At 32.1% G+C, this 23,941-nt stretch overlaps 2 protein-coding genes across 3 annotated transcripts in view; both read left to right on the top strand.

Annotated features, from left to right (window-relative positions):
- Positions 1-12,970, top strand: part of LOC115879316 (glutamate receptor ionotropic, kainate 2) — a 344,372-nt gene extending 331,402 nt beyond the window's left edge. Inside the window, exons 16-18 of the mRNA XM_030896084.1 lie at positions 1,500-1,615; positions 1,797-1,952; positions 12,416-12,970. Of these exons, the coding sequence (XP_030751944.1) occupies positions 1,500-1,615; positions 1,797-1,952; positions 12,416-12,586 (443 nt within the window). The 3' untranslated portion in view covers positions 12,587-12,970. The remainder of the gene's footprint in view (positions 1-1,499; positions 1,616-1,796; positions 1,953-12,415) is intronic.
- Positions 12,971-20,421: 7,451 nt separating this feature from the next.
- Positions 20,422-23,941, top strand: part of LOC115879317 (glutamate receptor ionotropic, kainate 2-like) — a 28,303-nt gene continuing 24,783 nt past the window's right edge. The window contains exons 1-2 of one of the 2 annotated variants that reach the window (XM_030896086.1): positions 20,422-20,476; positions 20,534-20,632. In XM_030896086.1, the coding sequence (XP_030751946.1) occupies positions 20,554-20,632 (79 nt within the window). In that variant the 5' untranslated portion in view covers positions 20,422-20,476; positions 20,534-20,553. The other variant, XM_030896085.1, reaches the window with a different exon arrangement.

Raw genomic sequence — 23,941 nt, 5'->3', positions numbered from 1 at the left:
CGAGTAAAAAATAGTTTTTTTACGTGTAACAAATAGTTTTACATGTAAAAAATAGTTCTTTGTGCAAAAATGGTTTTCTACCAGTAACAAATAGTTTTTTACACTTAAAAAATAGTTTTTTACGTGCAACAAATAGTTTTATACACGTAAAATAAAAAAATAATAAAAATCGTTTTTTACGTGTAAAAAAATTAATTTTTTGATAATGTTAATAGTTTTTTACGTGTAACAAATAGTTTTAACACGTAATAATTTGATTTACTTTTACAAAATTTGTATTAAAATATCAATATTTTTGATAAGCACGTGGACTACTCACAAATATACGTCGCGTCACTACGTATTTCTAAGCCGTTACCACTTTTCGTTAGCACTAGCTCGTGTGTCACGGCTCTGAAATTTTACTCCCAGGGCGCATAAAGATGTGTCACTTCAAAAAAGTTTGATAAATCATGTCTTAAAATTGCGTTAGCAACTAGTAATATTTACTAGCGTATTATAAAATTATAATTATTTATTATATCATATTATTATATTATAATTAAAGACACAAGTAATCACAAAACTACGACATAAAAAATCTATACATTACAAATCGTAAAAGAAATGGCAAATAATTATTTGTACACACGCCACTGGCACGAATACGAATCTGCGCTCCGGCCCGTTCAACAGTCGATCCCAGTGCGAGCATATCTTTTTTCTTTGTCTCCTCAACGCTAACCGGCGCCGATCTCGGCTATCTCTTTCTCACAGGATTGACTGTTGGACGGGCCGGGGATCGACGCGCTTGCGATGTTACTAATTGACATCTTGATAGAAACTACAGACCTGCCGCGTCTTTTGCGTGTTTTTAATGGACACAAATCGCAAAAAACGCTTCAAACGGTAAAATCGCAAAAAACGCTTGAGACGCAAAAAAACGCAAAACGCTAAAACGCTTTCTGTGTGGCTGTGGGCTTAGACCGTTGAAGGACACCCATTTCAATTTACGGATGGAGTCTTTCAGATTCTTCAGTTCCGCTTTCAGTTGGTTCCCGTTTGGAAAACAGAACGATTCTGGTCCAGTTAGTGGAGTGTTCGCTCCTGTTCTAGCTAGATCATTTGCTTTTTCATTGCCTTCTATCCCTTGGTGAGCCTAAGTTGAGCTTCTCTAGGCTCTTTGGCATTTTTTAAAGAGCACTTGAGAAGGATAAGAGTGGATGGGTGGAGAATAAAGGAAAAAGACAGAAACAAATGGAGAAAGATAGACAATCAAGCCATTGCATGCTAAGATTATAGTTTTCGGTGACAACGCATTATTATGATTTTATGAGGTATATAAAATGGCACGCTATTCGTATTATAATACCATTTCCTACGTCTGATTTGGCTCAAGTCTGGTATACTTTCATATCTTCGGGCACAATGCAATATTATGGTACAGTGAGGCATATAAAGTGGTACCATAATATAGTACTATACTATGGCACCATTTCATATATTATTATTCTTTTCAGACTCCCCATTTCGAACTGCAATAAGTGGCGCTATATTAAAACTACAAGAAGAAGGGAGACTTCACATATTAAAAACAAGATGGTGGAAAGAAAAACGAGGTGGAGGAGCTTGTAGAGTAAGTACAATAGCTTATGTTAAAATAAAATATATAAAACAATAATAACAATAAATAAGTAGATTTTTTACCATACCAAATAAAATCAATCAAAATTTAGCATAAATTATATTATAATAAAAATATAATTTTTAAGGGTGCAAAAATTAGAAATTTGATTTTTATTAATATCTTATCGCAGGATGAGACCACAAAAACGAGCAGTACCGCCAACGAGCTAGGCCTCGCTAACGTTGGCGGCGTCTTCGTCGTGCTCATGGGCGGTATGGGCGTGGCATGCGTCATAGCCGTCTGCGAATTCGTCTGGAAATCCCGAAAGGTGGCGGTAGAGGAACGGGTGAGCAGCATTCTACACGACACGTAGCTATAAGGGTGATTTTTAAGCCAATAATACATGCCAATATACTATACGTTCAAACGAAACATAATAGATGAATATTCCATCAGTATTATCTAACGTAATAGTAAATAATGTTGTCCACAAAATTTGCTCATTTTTATTGTTGTTTGTTCATACATAGATGAAACCTTAATCCAAATTGTCCGATAAAAGTCTGTCTAACGAGGCAGGCAAGATTTCGACAGATGACATCGAAAAAATGAAAAGAAATATTATTTACTTGTAGATTAAAGTGACTGACACAGCTGTCACTGTGATGGATCCTCTTCTTGGACAGACTATAAAAAAACGTTATATCAAACTCAAAAAGTCATTACTTTTAAATATATGATAAAGGCATAACCAAAAATTGATTATAATATTTTAATTTTTGGATTGGATTTAACATATTATTTTAGTTTTATGGACAACACTGTATATAAAATTCGTGCTACAAGACTGGATTTTCACTACCTAATTAAAATGAACATGAAATTAGTCCATAACTGCACTAAGCCAAAATAATTAAACTTAATCTGACAAAATTAATAACAATCTTATTATTAGTAATTTGTGAAGCGTTCTTAAATTTGGAATGGTCAAATTTAAGGATCGTTTAACTTAAACAAGAATATAAATAAATGCTACATTCAGAAATATAAATAAATAGAACAAAATTGGGTTAGTTACACCATATACTGGGTGAGTCTCAAAAGTGGCTCATCCCTATAACTTTTTTATTTTTTCTTCGTCTTGGAAAAGTAGATTTGGTTGTTTTGATGTTTTTCATGTCTTGTCCTGGTCGGTTAAACGATGTCTAAATCGTATTTTTAATCATATCTCAATTTTTTTCAAATGGAATGGTGGCTTAATTATTAGCATATTGGGAAAAAGAATTTCTTACGAATAATTTGATACCACACAAAAAATAACACATAAGTTGTAGTTACATTTATGACCATGACACTGTAAATTGAAATTTAAAATGCTATTTTTTAATTGAATCTGTCAAAAGTTGACATGTACTATGTCATTTTAGAGTCAAATTCGTATTAGAGTGTCATTTTCTATCGAATAAAGTAAAAAAATACAGATGGTTCCATTTAAAAATCAAGAGTTATTATTTCCAGTAAAACATGAAGTGACCGAAAACAATTGAACACGTCAATCAATCCTAATGTATGTCATAGGTACACTAACATACCAAATCCCGTTTTTTTATCAGAAACAATAAAAAGTTATAGGAGTGAGCCACTTATGAGACGCACCCGGTATATTTGATAATATTTCATATTCTTACGTTTTTAGCTTTTAGCTTAGTGCAGTACTTAAAACTATATGCTAGCTGATGTCAGTCATCTAACATAGCTACTCATACATTTTAAAACATTTGTCTTATATTTTTATTTCATTTTTAACTTCATTATCCTGACGTTAATTAATATTATTTAAAATGCTTTAGATTTATATAATGTCATTTAATCAGTTTATTTATACGAGGCATGTTTTTTAAGTAAGTACCGTTTTGCGATTCCGCCGCCGCAGCGCTACGGTCGGCGTTCCGCGCATGCGCGCTGGTTACCTACATCTCTTGTCTATGCACAGACGCCAGACGCCAGTACAGTCTGATTCTTCATTGTATACGTTGTTTATTGAGTGTTTAAGATGCCTCCGACAATCGTGAGCCCCGCCGATTGTGAAGTACGGGCTGTCATACGATTTCTTAGTGCTAAAGGCGTAAAACCGATCGATATTCATCGTGAGATCTGTGAAGTTTACGGACAAAACATTATGAGTGATGGAATGGTAAGGAAATGGGTGAGAGCATTTAAAGATGGCCGCACAAATGTGCATGATGAAGAACGGAGTGGGCGTCCTTCGGTCGTTAATGAAGATTTGGTGCAGAAAGTGGACGAAAAGGTGAAAGAAAACAGACGCTTTACAATTTCATCAGTGTGCGACTACTTTCCTCAATGTTTTCGTAGTGTTTTGTATCGCATTGTGACCGAGAACTTGAATTACCGGAAATTGTGTTCACGTTGGGTTCCGAAAATGTTGACGGATTTGCACAAAACCCAACGTTTAGGCAGTGCATTGACTTTCCTTGAGCAGTACCACAATGAAGGTGAAGATTTTTAGACAAAATTGTTACTGGTGACGAAACATGGGTGGCCTACGTCACACCAGAATCGAAACAACAGTCCATGGAATGGCGACATTCATCATCACCCAAAACAGTGAAGTTTAAGCAAACAATTTCTGCCCGGAAAATCATGTGCACAGTTTTTTGGGACAGGAAAGGAGTATTGCTAGTGGAGTTTCTGCCTCGTAATTAGACAATCAATGCAGCATCTTATTGTGAGACATTGAACAATCTGCGCCGTGCAATCCAAAACAAAAGACGTGGCAAGTTGAGTAAGGGTATTGTTTTGCTGCATGACAATGCCCGTCCACATGTGGCTAATCGGACCAAAGATCTCATCAAATCTTTTAAATGGGAAACTCTAGATCATCCTCCATACAGCCCTGATCTGGCGCCCAGTGACTACCATTTATCCCTGCACTTGAAGAAACACCTGGGCGGTCAGCGTCTTCAAGACGATAACGAAGTCAAAACAGTTGTGATACAGTGGTTAACCAGTCAGGCGGCAGAATTTTATGAGGAGGGTATTGAAAAACTGGTGCCACGTTATGACAAGTGCCTCAATATTCACGGAAATTATGTAGAAAAGTAGATTAAGGTACAGGCTTTCATGTAAAAATAAAATTATTGCGATATCTTTGCACGTTTTTTTTAATTAAATTGTACTTACTTAAAAAACATGCCTCGTAGTTGTCTTTTATTGTCCTTTTTGTTTTGTTAATAATAAAAAATACACAGTACGGTATTATATTAAATTACTACTTCGTTTATATGAATTATATTATTGAATTTTCATCAAAATGCTCACTTTTCGTATAAAGACTTTGTACATAAAATATATTAAACATTAATACTTAATATAACTAGTACATAATTGTAAATGTTACCATGATACAATATATAACATAAACCAAAATACAAGGATAAATTTAAAGTTATAGGTATTAAGATTATATTGAATGATGTAGCTTTTTCATTTCCAATATTTTATAGAACGTAATTATTAAAGTGTAAAGAAATAATAGTAGTGAAAATATATTAAATTAAAGCAAAAAATAATATAAATAAATTAGATAAAATATTTTAAAAATAACAAGGTCTATGACACAATCAAGTAATTTCAAACAATAATTTAGTGAAATTAAAATAAACTTAATTATTCTTTGAATTCCACCAATATAAAAGTAATTAAAAGCTATTATTTTAAGTTTATTTCAGATTTAGGTTACAGATTGTTTTTAAATCTAAATATTATTCATATACATTATTAATTTATGTTTATAATACTACAAAAAGATCAACGAATGTATATGTCTAAAGTATATCGAAAAAAAATCGACAATATATGAAATGCCCAATCAAAAACCGCATAGATCTCAAAATAAACAACTTCTTAAACTAAGAAAATTATAGGTACTAACAAAATATGATTACCAGTTTTATTGGTAAAATTATTACAGCTCTTGTTTCAAGTTTTAATTTGTTTGCTTTGTCTCCAGCATAAGGGATATTGTATCCAGGTTATTATATAAGCCGTGGCTTTCAAACTAAAGTTCTAGGTTATGTTCGAGTTGATGTTTGGGAGCAGACAATAAGCTCCTTGTTTTAAAGCAGGCATATAGGTATAGGTACATAGAAATACCAGCCTCAATGCAGTGTACAACATGTAACTTAATTTGACAGCAAAACTCTAAATGCCGTAAACAGAAACATGTGTATTGGTGTTTATGTTTATGTTGTTCTTTGAAATAAACTGCATATTTTCTATTTCTATACAAGAAATCTGTCGAATTATGAACATTTGATTTGAAAACTTCTTGTTTACAATTTCATACAAATAAAACTAAAAAGTACTTTGGCAAACTATTTTATATGAAATTCTTTCCTGCAATGCTGAAATGTTTATTATTTTTGTAAATCAAGAACTGTATTTACCAATATAAAGATTTAACTTTAAACTGACGTTCCAAGATGTGATTGGCTAGATTATTTTGCTTATACGGTGTCCCAAAAATAATTGCAGATATTTTAAGAGGTGCTAGAACTGGTCAAAAGACACATATTTTCTCTTTACCGTTTTTAAAATAAATTGAAAATAATCGACTTATTTAACTAAGAAAATTTAAAAATATTTTGGAACATTTTGAGAACCGCCGCGCCGGCAGATATCTCCAACACCATCCGATTAACCCGGATCGGTGCCTGTGTTGCCGCATAGTCAAGAAAGTATATGCTTAAAAATAAATCAGAAAATCACAGCACCTGAGGAGTTTAGCAGAAATTGCAGAGATAGATTACATTTTTCTTCTTCTTCTTCAAATGCCTTCTTCGTTGCGAAGGTTGGCAATCATCAGTGCTATACGTATTCGTGACACAGCCGACCGAAAAAGTTGGTTTGTGGTGCACCCGAATCAGTCACGTAAGTTTCTCATCCATGAGTGGCGCCTTCTTCCTACACTTCTCTTTCCTTGAATTTTTCCTTGTAATATCAGTTGGAGTAGGTGGTACTTTTCTCCTCTCATGACGTGTCCAAGGTACTGAAGTTACTGAAGTTTACTATTACATTTTTAAGAAGGTGTTATTATTACACAAAATAAATTAAAAGAATAAATTTACCCAGAAAATTAAAAAAAAATACTTATGACGTATTTAGTAATTACTGAAAAGTAACTGTGACAGTTCTTTTTTTCTATACACACTACACTGCGCACTCTGCTGTTTTATATGTTCATGATATTTGTAATTACTGCTAAAATAACAGTCCCCATTTCTGACAAATTATTACTTCTTATCGCAACTTTTCTTTTTTCGCTATATTTTCGATGTATGTCCGACGTATTGCGATGTATTCAATGGCTCTACATGCGATGTATTCACACCAACTGGTTGTTTAAAAGGCGCCGCCACGCCGCGCCGTGGCGAGCTTGCATCATGCGACGATGTTAAGAAACGTTGCCGTAGTTACAACAGTTTTAAATTCTTCTTCATGACATTCCAAGCAATCAAATTCGTATTAAATTAAAAAAAAATAAAATAAAACAGAGAAACACGAAACGAAGTAAACAAAACGGTTCGATCCAAAGCAATCAAAACACGCTTGTCGAGACAATTGCCCAGCTTAAAGGGTATGCGTATGGCATAATTGTTATTAATGTTTTATTTTGCTCTGTAATCAATAGTGAAAATTAGTGAATTTATTAACATTCCTAAATTTTTTGTAGAAATTTAAAATTGCTCTGAATTTATAAATATAGAAATATGCAGAATGTGAATAACGTAGGAGGTGGCAACACTGCCCACCTTCATAGATACACCATAGTAGAGAAATATCAGGTGAATAAACAAGTGGCATTAAAAAGTTTTTTTTAATTTCCCATCAACATTTTTACAATTTTTCGAAATCGAGTAAAAATATCGATCGGTCGAAATATAGTACCAGTTAAAATATCTGCACTTATTTCTGAGACACCCTGTATATTATAACTATAAATTATCTTAAATCAGTACATTTCATACAAACAATGTTTTTCGTGTAAAAATAATAGGTATTATTTATTTACTTAATTATTTATCTGATTATTCTACTGTAAATTTTCGGAGAAATTCAAACAACTATCAATTTGCCACATGCACAGGTGCATCCAGATGAAAATAATATTTTCCGTAAATTTAAACAGAATACCTAAATTATTGTCTTTATTTTATTAGACTTGGCTCGCTATTTATAAAATGTTGAAATTTTCCATTACTATAGCCAATTGCAGTCGTACAATACCCAGTTTAATACATAAACAATATAATGTATAAACTATAAAATAAATGAAATAAGATTTTATAGTTATACAGAATATATGCTTAAATATATTTATGGTTTTAGAGTACTATTAATTGAGTATTGTACATTATTTATGCTTTCCTACTAAATTTGGACCAATAGGAGGTAAGTATTACTAGGACAAGTACAATAGAAACAATATTAATTTCAAACCCAAGTAATGCATGTAACATTATATTGCTACTGAAACGAAGATAATTTCATACATAATTGAGAGAACATTCAATATTGATGTAATATAGAGGGAAGTTTGATATTCTCAGTAGTTGTTTAGAGCCATAAAAATAATTTAGCTCTAAATCATGAAAAGTGTTATGAACAAAAAAGAAGCGATCAATAATGATTGAAATAGTGGCCACTGTGTTAGAAGTGTTATTGTGTTAGAAGATTTTAGAATTAGTGATTGGTGTTGATACTAAAGCAGATTATAGATCGAAAAAATTTAGCAAATTATGTCAATTCATTGACGTCAGATTTTTAGCTTTTCTTTATCTTCTTGAAAATTTATAAGTTTCGACTGTGTTAAATGTTTTTTTTTAAATTGATATATTTTTCAACGGTACTAGTACGTTTCAATACTGCTGTGATAACGAAAAATGCCTTAACTACAATCGATTCACGTGTTATTATGAACATAAGAGTACTTTACAACAAAATGAAAAGCAAAAACATCTTTTCTTGCTTTGTTTTCGGAGTTACAATGAATATCCTATAATTCCACTTCTAATGTTGGTAGTCTAGAATTGGTTCGTCTAGTGTAAATCCGACTTTATTTATATTATACACTCACCTGCATAAAAAACGAAACGGGCACATTAAAATTATAATATAGGCCTATTTTAAAGTTTTATTTATTGTATTTTAGTAGAGACCGATTTTGATGAGTTTTGAAGTAATTTGTAGCTAAATTCTTTGATTTTTTATTATTTCTTTCTAAATTAAAAATGAAAGTTTCCATCTGTCTACTATACAAGGAAAACCAAATGATTATATTTTCGTGAAAGTTTGACCTAACCTAACACCCTGTGGAATATGTTAACAAATCAAGGACTTTAAAAATAATTCTATCATCTAGTTGGATCTTTTCTCGATAGTTTTTTATTGGTTCATTTCAATAATTTTATTTTTTTAAATTTTTTGAATAAAACGAATTTTTTCGTAATTTTTACATTAAAACCATGCTTTTTCTTTTTGTCCTAGTCAAAACCCAGTGAGCATTTTATTCCTTTAAGGGAAACGTGTTCTAGGTGACGTCGTTGTTACGTTACCAGGCCCTTCTTTTGCTTGATAAAAAACAATAAAACGCAGATACGTAATTGTTCCTTAATGTTTGCTAAATGTGAAAAAAACTTTGCTCACTTCGAAGATCTATGAAATAGTTTTTATGATTTATGTAATGTCACTGTAATTGAAAAATCATATAATTATTGTCTATTGGGCACTCTAGCAGTGATGGTTTTAAGTTCAGAAGTTGTTATCCGCTATAGTTTCTTTAATTGAAGATGGTAGAGATTAAAATTATGCCGCTAAGGCGCGGTCTCTTTAGGTATTAATAAATAACTTTTATCTAACAAATAACCATCTAAAAGATAAACAATCTAGAGCCTGATATCTATAGGATATAACATTTGGGTATTTTCATACAAAATAATCCAATAGATAACAATTTGGAGGACGGCCGCCTACGGACCGGTAGACACTCCGTAGAGAAAGTGTTGCCAATATGATATCTGAAATTGAGATGGTTATATATGAAAAGTCGATACAACAGACAGAGACAAAAACTCGGAATTTCAAATCGTTAGATTAAAAAGTGAGGTTATTGTTCAGTTGTCAAAAGATCGTCAAAATGAAAATAAAAACAATAAAATTCAACTAAAATATATTTTGTGTTCAACTCCCAACTAGTCCTATTATGGTATAGGCTATTTAAATTTACCTTTATGGAAAAAGGGAAAGATAATTCAATTTCAGCAGTGGTGGTGGTGCAATAGATCTTTTGATGGAATGCGATTTATAAGAAATTAAAACAAGAAAAAATAATCTGTAAGTAATTTAGAGTTTAATTACATGATATTACTGTTATATTTATTATATTAACATTTTAGTACAATTGATAATAGAAAATATGGAAGAAGCTGGTGAAGTGCAAGCAGAGATTTATAAACCAATCCTAAAACCACCATCTGGTAAGTTATTAATATTGAAAATTAAAAATAGCATAAGACTGTTAGTAATAACAAATATGTTGTTCTAGGGCTTTTCATAGTAAAGAAATAGGTAGGATAGCATCAATGATAGTAATTAAGGTGAGTTTTTATTTTATAAAATAGATAAATGCACTTATACTTTTGTCTTAATAATAATAAATGAATAGTACCTATAATAATTGTTACATTTACACATTATATGTACGTACAAATTATTTAATAAAAAAAAATAAAAACAATTTCGTCATATTACTTTTATTTTTAAGAACTCCAAGTGATGGAACTTCAAAAAAAAAAGAAAAAATAAAGGAAAAATCTTGTCTAAACAAAGCTGAACTAACTGGAATTCAAAGGACCACAATACAGATGTTTTAGCAAGGTTTAGCTAGATAGTTAATTAAAAACAGCATGGAGAGATAATACCGTATGATCGAAAAACGGCGTCAGCAATGGCTATGAAATAAAGATTGCTGTCATTTCATATGTAAATTTATATGGGAAATATCATCGATCATCATTTCCCAGCCAACTGGACGCCGTTTTTTCGATCATACGGTATAAGGTACATAGTGCAAGAAATTACACTAAAATTGTAACACAAAAGAAATAAAAGCAAATGTGAGTTGAATAACAGGTTTTATAAGGTTCCTGTTATAATATTAATGAATTAAGATATGCGAATTAAAAATGAAATAAATAGTTTGATTTAAAAAGTTTTATTTATTTTTTACCTACTTTAGAGCTTTATTAAAAACTAGTTGAAGCCCGACGCATTCGCCATGAGATCAGGAAAAAGAAATACTTTTTATTTTTTTAATTAAATGAAAAACAAAAAATCCGGCGACGACAGTTTTTGGAAGAGCCATTTAGCTATCTTTTAGTAAAAAAAGCAACTTTCTAGAGCAAGTCGTTACTTCAGTAGAGACAACACAGATAAACATTAGCATTTTATATAATATGTAGTAATGGTTTATAATTGAAAGGATTTAAATAAAATAATTTATAAATTACTGTTTTATCACTATTATCCTAACTTAATGCATTCTCTTCGTTCTGATGCTCTAACAGAACAGAGACTCTCTTTATTTTGTAACAGTCCTTATAAAGTCCGGCACTAAATAGTTTTTTGCACCATTTCAATGTGTTTATTGGTGTTTATACCCCATACGTTCTAAAATGATTATAGCCTACATACTCAGAATAGGTAAGTCCTTTCCAAATAATCTAAAATCGAATTTATTGGAATAAACGAAATCTTCAATAATAACAATGTCTTGGTTATGTTAAGCAATTTTGTCAAATATCAAATAAAATCAATATCTCCTCATGCCTTTGCTCATGCGGTAAATTTTTATCCGACAAATAAAGCACTATTTGGCAGTTCGGGCGCCAGATAGGATATCTGGGAGATAAGTTTAATTTATCTAATAGATACTGTTATCTATAGGTGAAGATACGCGTTTTTCTGCTATCCGTCAAATAAAATATATCTGGCAGATTATAACACGCTATCCGTACCTGAGAACACCGGGGGTAAGTGATTTAGGTGTGATTGAAGCTCGGGGGGATAATACTAAGTATTAGTAAGAATTTTCTATGTTTTTCTTTTTTCCTTTATTTAATCGGTATCTCTGATCTCTGATAATAAATTAGAATAAAAATTACGAAAAAATGTTAGTATCTTCTTCAAAAGCGAATATCTTCAACAAATATACAGATATTGAGATAAATCAAAAAACAAACTATCGAGAAAAGACGTACCTAGATGATAAAATTATTTTTAAATGTTAACTTGTTAACATATTTCACAGGGTGTTTCAAACCTTCACCAAAATATAATTACACCAAAAAAAAAATAATTTCACCAAAGTATAATTGACAGATGGAAACTTTTAAACCATTTTTAATTTAGAAAGAGAATATAAAAAGTGAAATAATTTTGCTACGAATTTCTTAAGAAAGCATCAAAATCGGCCCATTAGAACAAAATATATTGAACTTTAAAATACATCAAAATTTTAAGGTGCCGGCTTTTCGTGCAGGTGAGTGTATTTTATAAATTTATTGTCAACCAAACGAGGTAAATTAGAATAGCACACTATTTCAATCATTCTTGATCTTGTATTATGAATTGATAGAAACCATTGAATAAATACAAATTTTGAGTAATGGATATGTTTTCTCTGATACATTTTACTGTTAATTATTAATACTAATGCTAGTTTGTTTTTAGTCCTCTTTGTGCTCAGAAATGATTGTAGAGCTCCAGCATGCTTTCTGCTGTCAACAATCCAAAAAACCGATCAGGAAAAAAGACAGTTCCCCTGACAAAGATGGAAGATTTCATCCACCAGGTTCTTATACCAGTTATGGTTTTGTAACAACAAAAGATTCGATTTCTTAAATAACCAATCAACTAATTTTGTTAATTTTATCATCAGAAAGCTTTTTGCTGTGAAATCATATCATCGTTTTCGAATTAACTGACCAGAATTCAACGACGTGCAACGCGCCAATGAATTGCATTGTATTATAAATTATAAATGGTTCTTTATTATCACAATCAAGAAATTCTTGTATGAATTCTTACACACTGTTGCCAAAAAAATTATTTAAAATATTACATAATACTAATTACTAAAGTGTTAAAATTATTATAGATTTTTTTATTTAATTCTGGATGATGTAGATACTAAATTTGTGAGTGACCATTAGAATCTTGAGAGCTACAGTTAAAAATAAATGGTAATTGAATGAAAAAATTAACACTTTTGTCAAAACATAGATTAATTCGTATCTCTTATAATATACAGGGTGGCCCATCGAAAACATTCCGCAAGGCATAACTGTCAGGGTATTTTTTTTTTCAAAAAATCCAAACACACCTCAATGTTGTTTGTGAGGAGGACAACTTTTGCCTCAAAAATAATTGCAAAATCTTCAACCCTCTAAGCGGGGGTGTCATCCCCCAACTTTTTTCAAAAGAGAAGGGGGATCAAGTAGTGCCGCAGTGAAAAAAGTTTTCTATTCTCTATATTTCCCCGCCTCGTTTTTGAAAATCGGTCGAAATTTGAAAAGTTTATTTAAACATTTATCAAAGTAAATGATAAGGATAAATTCCTTTGACCAATTTGAGGTTTTTTCTTAGTATTTCTAGATGTTTACGCATATTTTCACTTACCACAATGTTGAACGATCAGGTGCGGTAGTTGCTAGATAGCTGTTCTGTGACTTGTGCATTGAAGTTCTTCTCAATATCGTTAAACTGACCCACAATAGAATTTCCAAAAATACCAACCCACACAGTTCAATTTCTGAGGGTTTTGTGTGTGCACCTCGTGAAAAACCCTGGGGTTGTCCTCAGCCCAGTACCGACAGTTGTGCCGATTAACTACACCGTTCAAAAATAAAGTACACTCATCCGAAAAACACACATTAAATAGGAAATTATTATCATTCGCCACTCGTTCACTCATAGTCTCACAAAATTCACAACCAAACCAAATCAAAATCGTCTTCGTTGAGTTCTTGTACCAACTGAATTTTGTACGGGTGTTTTTTTAATATCCTTTGGACACTTGTACGATTCACGCCGGTCCTATTGGCTAATTTTCTTGTACTGAGCGTATTAGCCAAGGCAACTTGGTCCAATACGAATATCTCCATAGCTTCATTTACTACAGGATTTTCCCTCTGCCTCTTTTTATTCATAACGGAACCAGTTTCGCGAAATTTTGCTACTAACTGGCGAACGATTTTGCCATAAAGGTGTTTGTCAGGATGGCGTTCATTGAATATCTGCGCAACCCGATTGGCAAACATCTAGAAATAATAAGAAAAAACAGCAAATTGGTCGAAGGAAAAAAAGATTTTGCAATAATTTTTGGGGCAAAAGTTGTCCCCCTCACAAACAAAATTGACGTGTTTTTGAATTTTCAAAACAGACCGTTCAAAAAGAAAGTACACTCATACGAAAAACACACATTAAAGAGGAAATTATTATCATTCGCCACTCGTTCACTCATAGTTTCACAAAATTGCAAGCAACGATCAAAATCGTCTTCGTTGAGTTCTTGTACCAACTGAATTTTGTACGGGTGGAACTTGTGTTTTTTTAATATCCTTTGGAAACTTGTACTATTCCCGCCGGTCTTATTGGCTAATTTTCTTGTACTCAGAATACTGTCCATGGCAACTTGGCCCAATACGAATACCTCCATATCTTCATTTACTACAGGATTTTCCATCTGCCTCTTTTTATTCATAACGGAACCAGTTTCGCGAAATTTTGCTACTAACTGGCGAACAATTTTGCCATAAAGGTGTTTGTCAGGATGGCGTTCATTGAATATATGCGCAACCCTATTGCCACGTTCATTATTTTTAAAATAAAGTTCGATTATTTCCAATTTTTCTGCAAGTGGGTACACCACAATTATTGTTAAAAAGTTTAACGATAGTGAGAAGAACTTCAACGCACAAGTCACAGAACAGCTATCTAGCAACTACCGCACCTGATCGTTCAACCTTGTGGCAAGTGAAAAAATGCGTAAACATCTAGAAATAATAAGAAAAAACAGCAAATTGGTCGAAGGAATTTATCCTTATCATTTACTCTGATAAATGTTTAAATAAACTTTTCAAATTTCAATCCGTCATATTTTCTCAATGACTCCACCGATTTTCAAAAACGAAGCGGGAAAGTATAAAGAATAGAAATCCCTTTTCATTGCGGTTCCACTTGACCCCCCTTCCCATTTGAAAAAAGTTGGGGGATGACGCCCCCGCTTAGAGGATTGAAGATTTTCCAATCATTTTTGGAGCAAAAGTTGTCCCCCTCACAAACAAAATTGACGTGTTTTTGAATTTTCTGAAAAAAAAATTACCCTGGCCGTTATGCCTTGCGGAACATTTTCGATGGGCCACCCTGTATAAAATAATAAAATATTTGGAAATGGCATGACTTTAAGTTAAGAAAAAATAAATAAAAAGTGGGTATATCGACTCTTATTGTTGACCTCTACAGTTCGACAATACGTCGACCATGTCGACATTGTTTACATTGTCAATTTAAAGATATAGAAGGCACAGGCATAGTGGTTAGGTTTGTCATTAGAAGAGGAATAGTAATAATGGTTACTCATTTTACCATTCCTGATTGCCTAAGATCGAGGTGCTACACCAATGACTAAAGAATACGAGGACATGTAGGGCTGGAGCAGAATTTGTGTTGTTAGATGCCATTCTGTTGGAGGAACGGATGTGTCATCAGCGACAATTTTAGCGACTTTTGATACTTTATTGTGTGCCCCCACTGCACTTTGTATAAATTCATACATATTACAATGGTGATTTGTTCCGATTTCAAATGGATAAGCTGCAACGATAAAAAAGAGCCAGGAGTTACGTTTTCATAGGTAAATAAACAATCCACTCCACCTTTTTAGCACTTTCTTATTGAATTTTATAACTATATTTCTGATATTATATTTTATGTACTTCATATATGTGCTATATGTCGATACTAGTTTTGTACCTTCTTAAGTAGTATGACCACACCTAAATATGCAGCATACACCATAGGCGTAGTCAAAGCATTTATCAAATATACAAATATCTTGTCAAGTAGGTAAGTTAAGAAAAATATGTGGCACGGCACTGTTTGGAGGTATGGTAACAGTTTTGTCTGGGGTATTATTGGTTTTTGTTGTATTCTTAGTGATGCTTCACCAGGTCCTTGTTGTATTCTTTAGTCATGTGCTACACTATTTTTCGTGTCTTTCCTACTTTGCATAGTTTTTTTTTGTTAAAGCTATAACTACTTGTTAAACTTTGTAGCTGTTGCATCTATCTTTTAATCATGTATAAAATTCAGTGCTCATATCATATTTAAAAACTACATGTTTGAATTATCTTCAGTATAAAACATACCCTCCGGATCCTCAATGAAGCCAGTAAATGATAATCGATGATATAGTGTTCTCAAGGCATTCATAGCATAACTCTAATATCACTGCTGGTATTCAGAGAAAATAATTTGGCATTTATTTATATCTTAAATTGATTTGACAAACCATCCATTCTGAGTATATTTGTTTCAATAATGTAACCCCCATGATCACTTACAAATCTAGTAACGCATTACATTAAGATATACAGGGTGGTCCAAACTGTATTTCGAAAACTTCGGCAGCATATTCTGCAGATAAAAATAAGTAAAAAAGTATAATTATATATATAGATTTGTATAAATGTATGTCATAAAATGCTTAGTTTCGGAGATACAGGGTATAGAAGTTTCATTTTTATTTCGATTTTTTCCAAACAATTTCTGAAGTAAGGTCAATATTTCTATGAAAATTGGTGTCTGGGAGTTTTGTGGCACGAGAAATTTGATTTTGATGTCAAAATGACTTCTATTTGTAAGGGGCGCCACCTACATGTGTTTTAACTGTTTTGAAGAGTAATAACTTTTCGTCCGTTCCGGTATAAAACTACTGAAAAAATATACATTTCCATGACTTTTTACGTAAAAAATGTCTCTTAGTAAAAATCGCTACGAGCGACCGTTCTCAAGATATTTAGAACCGTTCTCAAGATATTTAGAATGGAAATAGTCAATACATGTCATTATTGACAAAAAATAAGCACACACGTTGAGTATAGCTATATGACTGACATAATAAATTTTTATCTTTTCTGCGAAAAAATTATGATTAAATAATTTCTGTTGAACTTTTGGCACAAAAAGGTTTCCAATTTATGATTTCAGTTTAATAACTATTCAGTCAACATGTTTAATTATGTCAATGATGACAGGTATTGATAATTTCGATTCCAAATATCTCGAGAACCATTACTCTTAGTGATTTTTACCAAGATACCTTTTTTATGTAAAAAAAGTCGCAAATGTATATTTTTTTACTCAGTAGTTTTATACAGGTATGGACGAAAAGTTATTACTCTTCAAACCAGTTAAAAAATATGTAGGTGGCGCCCTCTACAAGTAGGAGTCATATTGACATGAAAATCAAATATCCCATGTCAAAAAAATTCCAGACACCAATTTTCATCCAAATATTGGCATCACTTCATAAAATATTTGGAAAAAATCGAAATAAATATGTGACTTCACCCTGTATCTCCGAAACTAAGCATTTTAGGACATACATTTATACGAACTTTTTTACTTATTTTTATCTGCAGAATATGCGGCCGAAGTTTCCGGAATACAGTTCGGACCACCCTGTATAATAAAAATATTTGCAAATATTTTAAAATAAATATTACAACTTTTTTTTTTATTTTTGTATCCTGATAATCAAACTTCTATCGCCTTATTATACTTATTTTCTCATAAAATTATATTTTTCTTAATATATAATATTAATAGCTTCACTACAAAAGACAAGAACAATCACTTTATTTAGTTGATGAGTGTATATGAAAGCGTAAATAATGAAACAAGTGTGATATTTTATTATCAAATTATTTAGTGTATTAATAAATTATATAAATATGTTGGTTACAGTAGTATATTGTCCAATTTTTTGAATTAGAATTTAAAATTTAAAATGAGTGGCAGGGAGGTTAATCACTGCGGCTTTACAGATCTGCGTACGCATTTTTTTGCAGGGCTATAGTTTGAAAAAACATTTAATAGCCGTACACCTGCTTTATGTGCGAATTTTCTGTTTAAAGCTTGTCAGGCCAAGGAGACTACCCATTCGTCGACCGGTTTCGGAGTTGTACTTCATCATCAAGACGACTGTGATAGTCTAACTCGACCTGGCAAACTCCAAACAGGAAACGTACAACGTGCATTTTCTGTTTGGAGCTTGCCAGGTCGAGGTAGACAATCAAAGTCGTCCTGATGATGGAGTATAACTCCGAAACCCGTCGACGAATGGGTAGTCTCCCTTGGCCTGACAATCTTTAAGCAGAAAATTCGCACATAAAGCAGGTGTACGGCTATTAAATGTTTTTTACAGATCTATTGTGTCCCCATTTCTTGAGTTATAACTCATCGTACAGTCCCAGGGCTTTGGCAAAAGCCAGTATCTGGGACGGTTTTATAGGAGGTAGTTCTCCATCTCCAATATCAGTCGTACCAGAGTTCATGGCACGAATGGTTGTCGTCTCGGCGCACTCAGTGATGAGGTGTTCTGGTATTTCCCCATTTTTCCCTCAGAATCTTCATTCGCCGTTTCTTCTTAGTTTCAATCGGTGAGGTGTTCATTGAGAAGACAGTGTCCTGTTAAAAACCCCGTGACAATCCGAAGATTGTTCTTACTTAAATCCAGGAAGATCTTTGATTTTTCTTGGTCGTCAGCCATCAGAAACTTCTTCGAGTGTCTTAGACCATTGCAAGATTCCCATTCCAGGTTGCGGATGGAGTCTTCCAAGTTCTAGAGTTCCGCCTTTAGTTGGTTCCCACTTGGGAAGCAGAACGGTTCTGGTCCAGTTAGTGGAGTGTTCGCTCCTTTTCTAGCTAGATCATTTGCGTTTTCATTGTCTTCTATCCCTTGGTGAGCAGGAACCCAGAGTAGGAGGGTTTTGTTTTCTTTGCCTAATTTATTCAGCTTTTCTGTGCGTTCTTTGACTAATTTTGAATTGATTGATACTGAGTTGATCGCAATTTTTTGAAACTTTTAGTTATAATAATTAATAAGCAAAATTAAAAGTGTCCCAAATATCATTTTCATTCAATCCACTCACTTAAATAAATAATTCAGTTACAAATGAATATTAGCACTTGGTTTCATATATCGTTCGTTTTGCCAATTAGTTGTTATAACAACCGTTTTTCAATTCATAAACTTATCAATATTCAATTAAATTTAATGAAATGTTTAGCAAGAATTAATTCAATTGGTTCGGCAATATGCTGCTGTGCATTTTACTAGATATTTTAATTTGTTGAACTTGTAAATGTTAAAAGTGTTACGTGTGTTTTTGAATTTAGGGGATAAAATTGTGTTTGATTTATTTTAAATTTTGATTTGTCTGTACATATATCGGATTAGGGAACACTGATATATTTTTCATCAATGAAATATACCGGGTGCGTCTCAAAAGTGGCTCACCCCCTATAACTTTTTTATTTTTTCAGATAAAAAAACGAGATTTGGTATGTTAGTATATGACCTAAATTGGGATTGATTGACGTATTCAATTGTTTTTGGTCACTTCCTGTTTTACCGAAAATGACTATAACACACACAGTATTTTTTTACTTAATTCGACAGAAAATAACATTCTGAGTAGAATGATATATCCTATATGTCAATTTTTGACATTTTCGAATGATGGTATATTTGAAATTGTAACATGGGGATCATAACGGCAATTTGATTCGAAATACCAAGTGTGTGGTACCAAATTATTCGTAAAAAATGTTTTTTCCAAATATGATAATGAGCCACTCTCGTTCGTTTGGGTTGTAGGTGGTTGTATCTTAATGGTTGTATCTTTTAACCGGCTAGGACAAGACACGAAAAACATTAGACGAACAAATGTATTTTTCCAAGGCTCCTTGATTAAAAATTAGTGTTTTTAACACAGCCATGGTATTCTAGATTGTAATTTAAAATTCTGGAGGATTTCTGGAGTTGAACTATACTACCAGTTGAAATACTTGCACTTATTTCTGAAACACCCTGTATTAATTTATCCAAACTCGTTTTTTTTACTGAAAAAAAAAGTTATAGAGATGAGTTGCTTTTGAAAAACACACCGGGTGCTTTATAAATATAAATCTATATAATATAATATCTAAATTTTCCACATTATTGCAATTTTAAGGAAACAAATAAGATAAGTATCCAATATATCCAATATCATCTGGATAGTGGTTATATCTGGATGGGTATATTTTAATAGTTTAAATATAAATATTTTATGTGAAAATATTTGTAATTTTAGTTTCCCAAAAATATATTAGTGTTATTTAAGCCGATATTTATTATATTATGTACTTAAAATTTATAAAATTAAACAAATACATTAGACTATATAAATATATAAACTTAAGACAAAGGAAACTAAAGTATGAATGAAATCATAAGTGTCATTTTGTGTAATAAACCTATAAAATAAAGTGTGCTATATCAATTTCCTAAGTAGTTTGTTTTACTTTTTTATTAAATTTAAAATAAAATATTCTGCAGTAAAGAGAATTAACGAAATAACACTTTCGACATACTTATTTAACATTAAAAATAGACCATAGCGCTTCCTCGTATTTCTAAAAATATATTCAGTTTGTTGCCATCGGTATTAAAGCGCATAACAGGTTATAATCAACATTTTGTATTTTGGATTTTGATTTTCTTATCGTGCAGTGTTTTAGGATATATTTCTTGGAGAAAAATGATGGAGGATGTAAAATACTTTATTGTTTTGCTTTTTGCGTCCAGCATAAGTCCGCTGAAAACTCAATATAGAATAGGTAAGTAGGAATATTTCAAATACAAAACACTCTCAACATCAATGACAATTATTAATTTTTATGTCTGTATATGTTAATTTGACTTGCGAAATAGTTTTACTAATATAGTAACTAATTTTGATGAAGTTAATTTTTGTTTAAAATATTTTTAAAAATATATACAGGGTGTCCCGGAAATAAGTACAGATATTTAAACTGGTATAAACTGGTAGTATATTTCGACCCCGGAAACACATCTATGAGGTTTTTTGAAAATTTGGAATGTTTTGAAACAATTTTTGAATTTTTATTCGGTTTTTAGTTAAAAAACATTATTTCTTGAGAATATAGCAACATAGGTGTAATAGATTAAATTTACAAGAAGGAAAACCCAGGAAAGATCCAGTGGTTATGAAAAATTTAAGCAAAAAATCATTTTTTTTTGGAAATTTACAAAGTAAAATATCTCGGTTATTTTGGACTTCTTTGAAAAACGATAAAGAGAAAATATGTTTCTTTTATCGAAATCTACCACCCCTTAAAATATCTGTACTTATTTCTGGGACACCCTGTGTATTTATGGCAATGGTAGTGTCGAAATAATTTTTATATCTCATCTCAATTTATTCTATAATTGTTTGAAACTTACTATTAACAAAGTTTTTATTAGTGATGGGATAACTCGATTATTGAAATAACCAACATCGCTCGATTATGAACGAGCGATGAAAGTGATGAGTTACGAGCGACGAACGCAAGCGATCCTAGAATGAAATAAATTGAAATCCGATTTTAATGTGACACTGGATACAAAGCCGAGCGAATTTTATACATACTTTGCAGGTAGCAAATTTATACGATGTTATCCGTTGCGTTACAAAATGTTACGATCTACATCAACATTACTTCAAAGTAAACTAAATCAAGCGATTCCTCGTCGCTTGCTACTTGCCATTCATCACCAAAAGAATATATACTCTGCGCACGCAACTTACTGCTTGGCGTTACGAGTTACAAGTACAAGCGACAAGCGACGGGCGAAAACCCGTATTTTTAATACGAGCGACACTTCGCTCGAGCGATCGCTCGATTATTGAAATCGCTTGAAACTTGCGTCCTCGATTATTGAAATTAGTCGGTTTTTCCCATCACTAATTTTTATATATTTCTAAAATATAAAACACGAACATATTATTACCCAAAGCGGTTAGCTGTCAAGCGATAGACGCATGAGCGCCGGACAGGGGGGGCAAGAGGGGCATTTGCCCCCCCCTGGATCACTGAAACAATAAAAATAAAAGCTATCTTCTTACATCCATCTGTAAAAAAATAATCATTATTATGAAATTGTTAGGTGTTACCTGTAAAATAATAAAAAATGTGGTAATTATTGGGAAAACTGGAAATCGTCCGATTTTCACCAAAATTGGTATACACACTATTTTGAGGTCGTAGATTACGAATCTACTTTTTTCTTGGCGGTCTCTTACCGTTTTTCAGAAAAACGGAAAATTATTTCAACATTGAATTTTTCTTTATTTCGGCCCAATAAAGTAATAATTTCACTGTGTTTTCATTATATTATCTAAAAGTCAATCTAAAAGCCACACTTGATTGGGGATAGAAAAATGTCCAACATTATACTGAAAAACACTTTTCTTAACAAAATAGCAAAGAAAATTGAGACCAGATGGAAGTTTGACATTTGATATATCCTTCTTTCTCTCTCCTATGTAATAAGAGAGACAAATATAGTCTAGACCTAATCTAGAAATTTGAAAATTTACAACGTTGCCATATCTTCTATTTTTTCGGGTAATTAGGGATTTTAAATAAATTACCTATTATGAGATCGACAATAATTAAATATACAATTATATCCACAAAATTACGCGGAAGAGTTTTGATTGCATTGGTTTTAACTTCTTTGCGGAGGGGGTTAATCTTTTTTTGATATAACAACAAAAGATTAACACCCTCTGCATGGAAATTGTAACCAATGCAATCGTGCAACTTCGTGGGTATAAATAGTCAGATCTCGTTGGTAAAATATCAGTTATGGGCAGGAGCCGTTCTTCTGGCGACCGCCTTTCGTAATTCCAGAATGAGCGAAAAAAACACGCTAAATTTAGGTTTAGCATTGGCAGCGTTGCTTTAAATGCCAGAAACACATAAGCTTACTTCGGGTTTCTCTTATTACTGATTCTGAACCGTCCTAGAACTGTGATGCGTATGCGCAGAAGGAAATATGAAGACATTATTTCATTTGCGCATGCGCTGCAGAGTTCTTGGACGGTTCAGAATCGGTAATAACAAGAACCCGAACAAAGCTATAACCTAACATTTTCAGATTGTTTACAAATTTATTTTAGCAAATTTTCCTCTATTATGCATAGAATTGGTTAAAAAAGTAACAGAAAATAGCAAAAACATTATTGATTATTGAATACCTAACAAAATATGTGCAAGAAAACCTTAAAAATATGAGAAATTAAGAAAAATTCGATATTGAAATTATTTTCCGTTTTTCTGAAAAACGGTAAGAGAAAGCCAAGAAAAAAGTTCAGATTCGTAATCTACGACTTCAAAATAGGGTGTATACCAATTTTGGTGAAAATCGGACGATTTCCAGTTTTCCCAATAATTACCAAAAATGTCAATTTTTTATTCATTTTTACCTTGCCCCCCCCCTAAATTTCATTCTTCCGGCGCCCATGGATAGACGCAAATGAGCAGAAATCAGTTTGTTTTTGACAGTATAGCGTGTGGCGTCTTTTGCAATTTTGCATGCACAAAGTTGGCAATATTGGCAAGTGTTGTGTATGCCGAACAACGTTGTCAAATAATCAAAAATTATATCTTTTAATGAAAAGGTGATATGAGATTGAAAAATTGCTGTATTTTTTCTACAATATTGTGATGTTTTATTCTACAATATAATATAGTATTATTTGATGTTCTTATTCTATAATATTCAAAAAAATTGCAAAGGTTTTGATGCAATTGGTAGAAAAGTGTATGATATTTGTTTTGTGTTTTTTCCTATAATCACAGAATATCTAGCTACGCAACAGAAAAATACTCGAAATGAAAGAGCTAAAATTGCACAAATAGAATACTAGATGGCGCGACAATATCATAATCAGAATATGATTAGAAATTTTGAACTTTCGGTTTTGGATCGACGGATCGTCGACGGCCTTGTAGCTCGGCTAAATATGCACAGTTGCCAGATTCAAAAAGACTTGAATTGACATCCCATTCTTTTATTGTGTATAAAGCAGTATGTGTTTCTTTCTATTCTTCTTTTCTTGTCAGATACACTTATAT

The sequence above is a fragment of the Sitophilus oryzae genome, unplaced genomic scaffold (genome assembly GCF_002938485.1).
Source record: "Sitophilus oryzae breed Bouriz unplaced genomic scaffold, Soryzae_2.0 scaffold_1576_pilon_pilon, whole genome shotgun sequence".
NCBI lineage: Eukaryota > Metazoa > Arthropoda > Insecta > Coleoptera > Curculionidae > Sitophilus > Sitophilus oryzae.
This window is presented reverse-complemented; position numbering and strand designations above follow the sequence as displayed.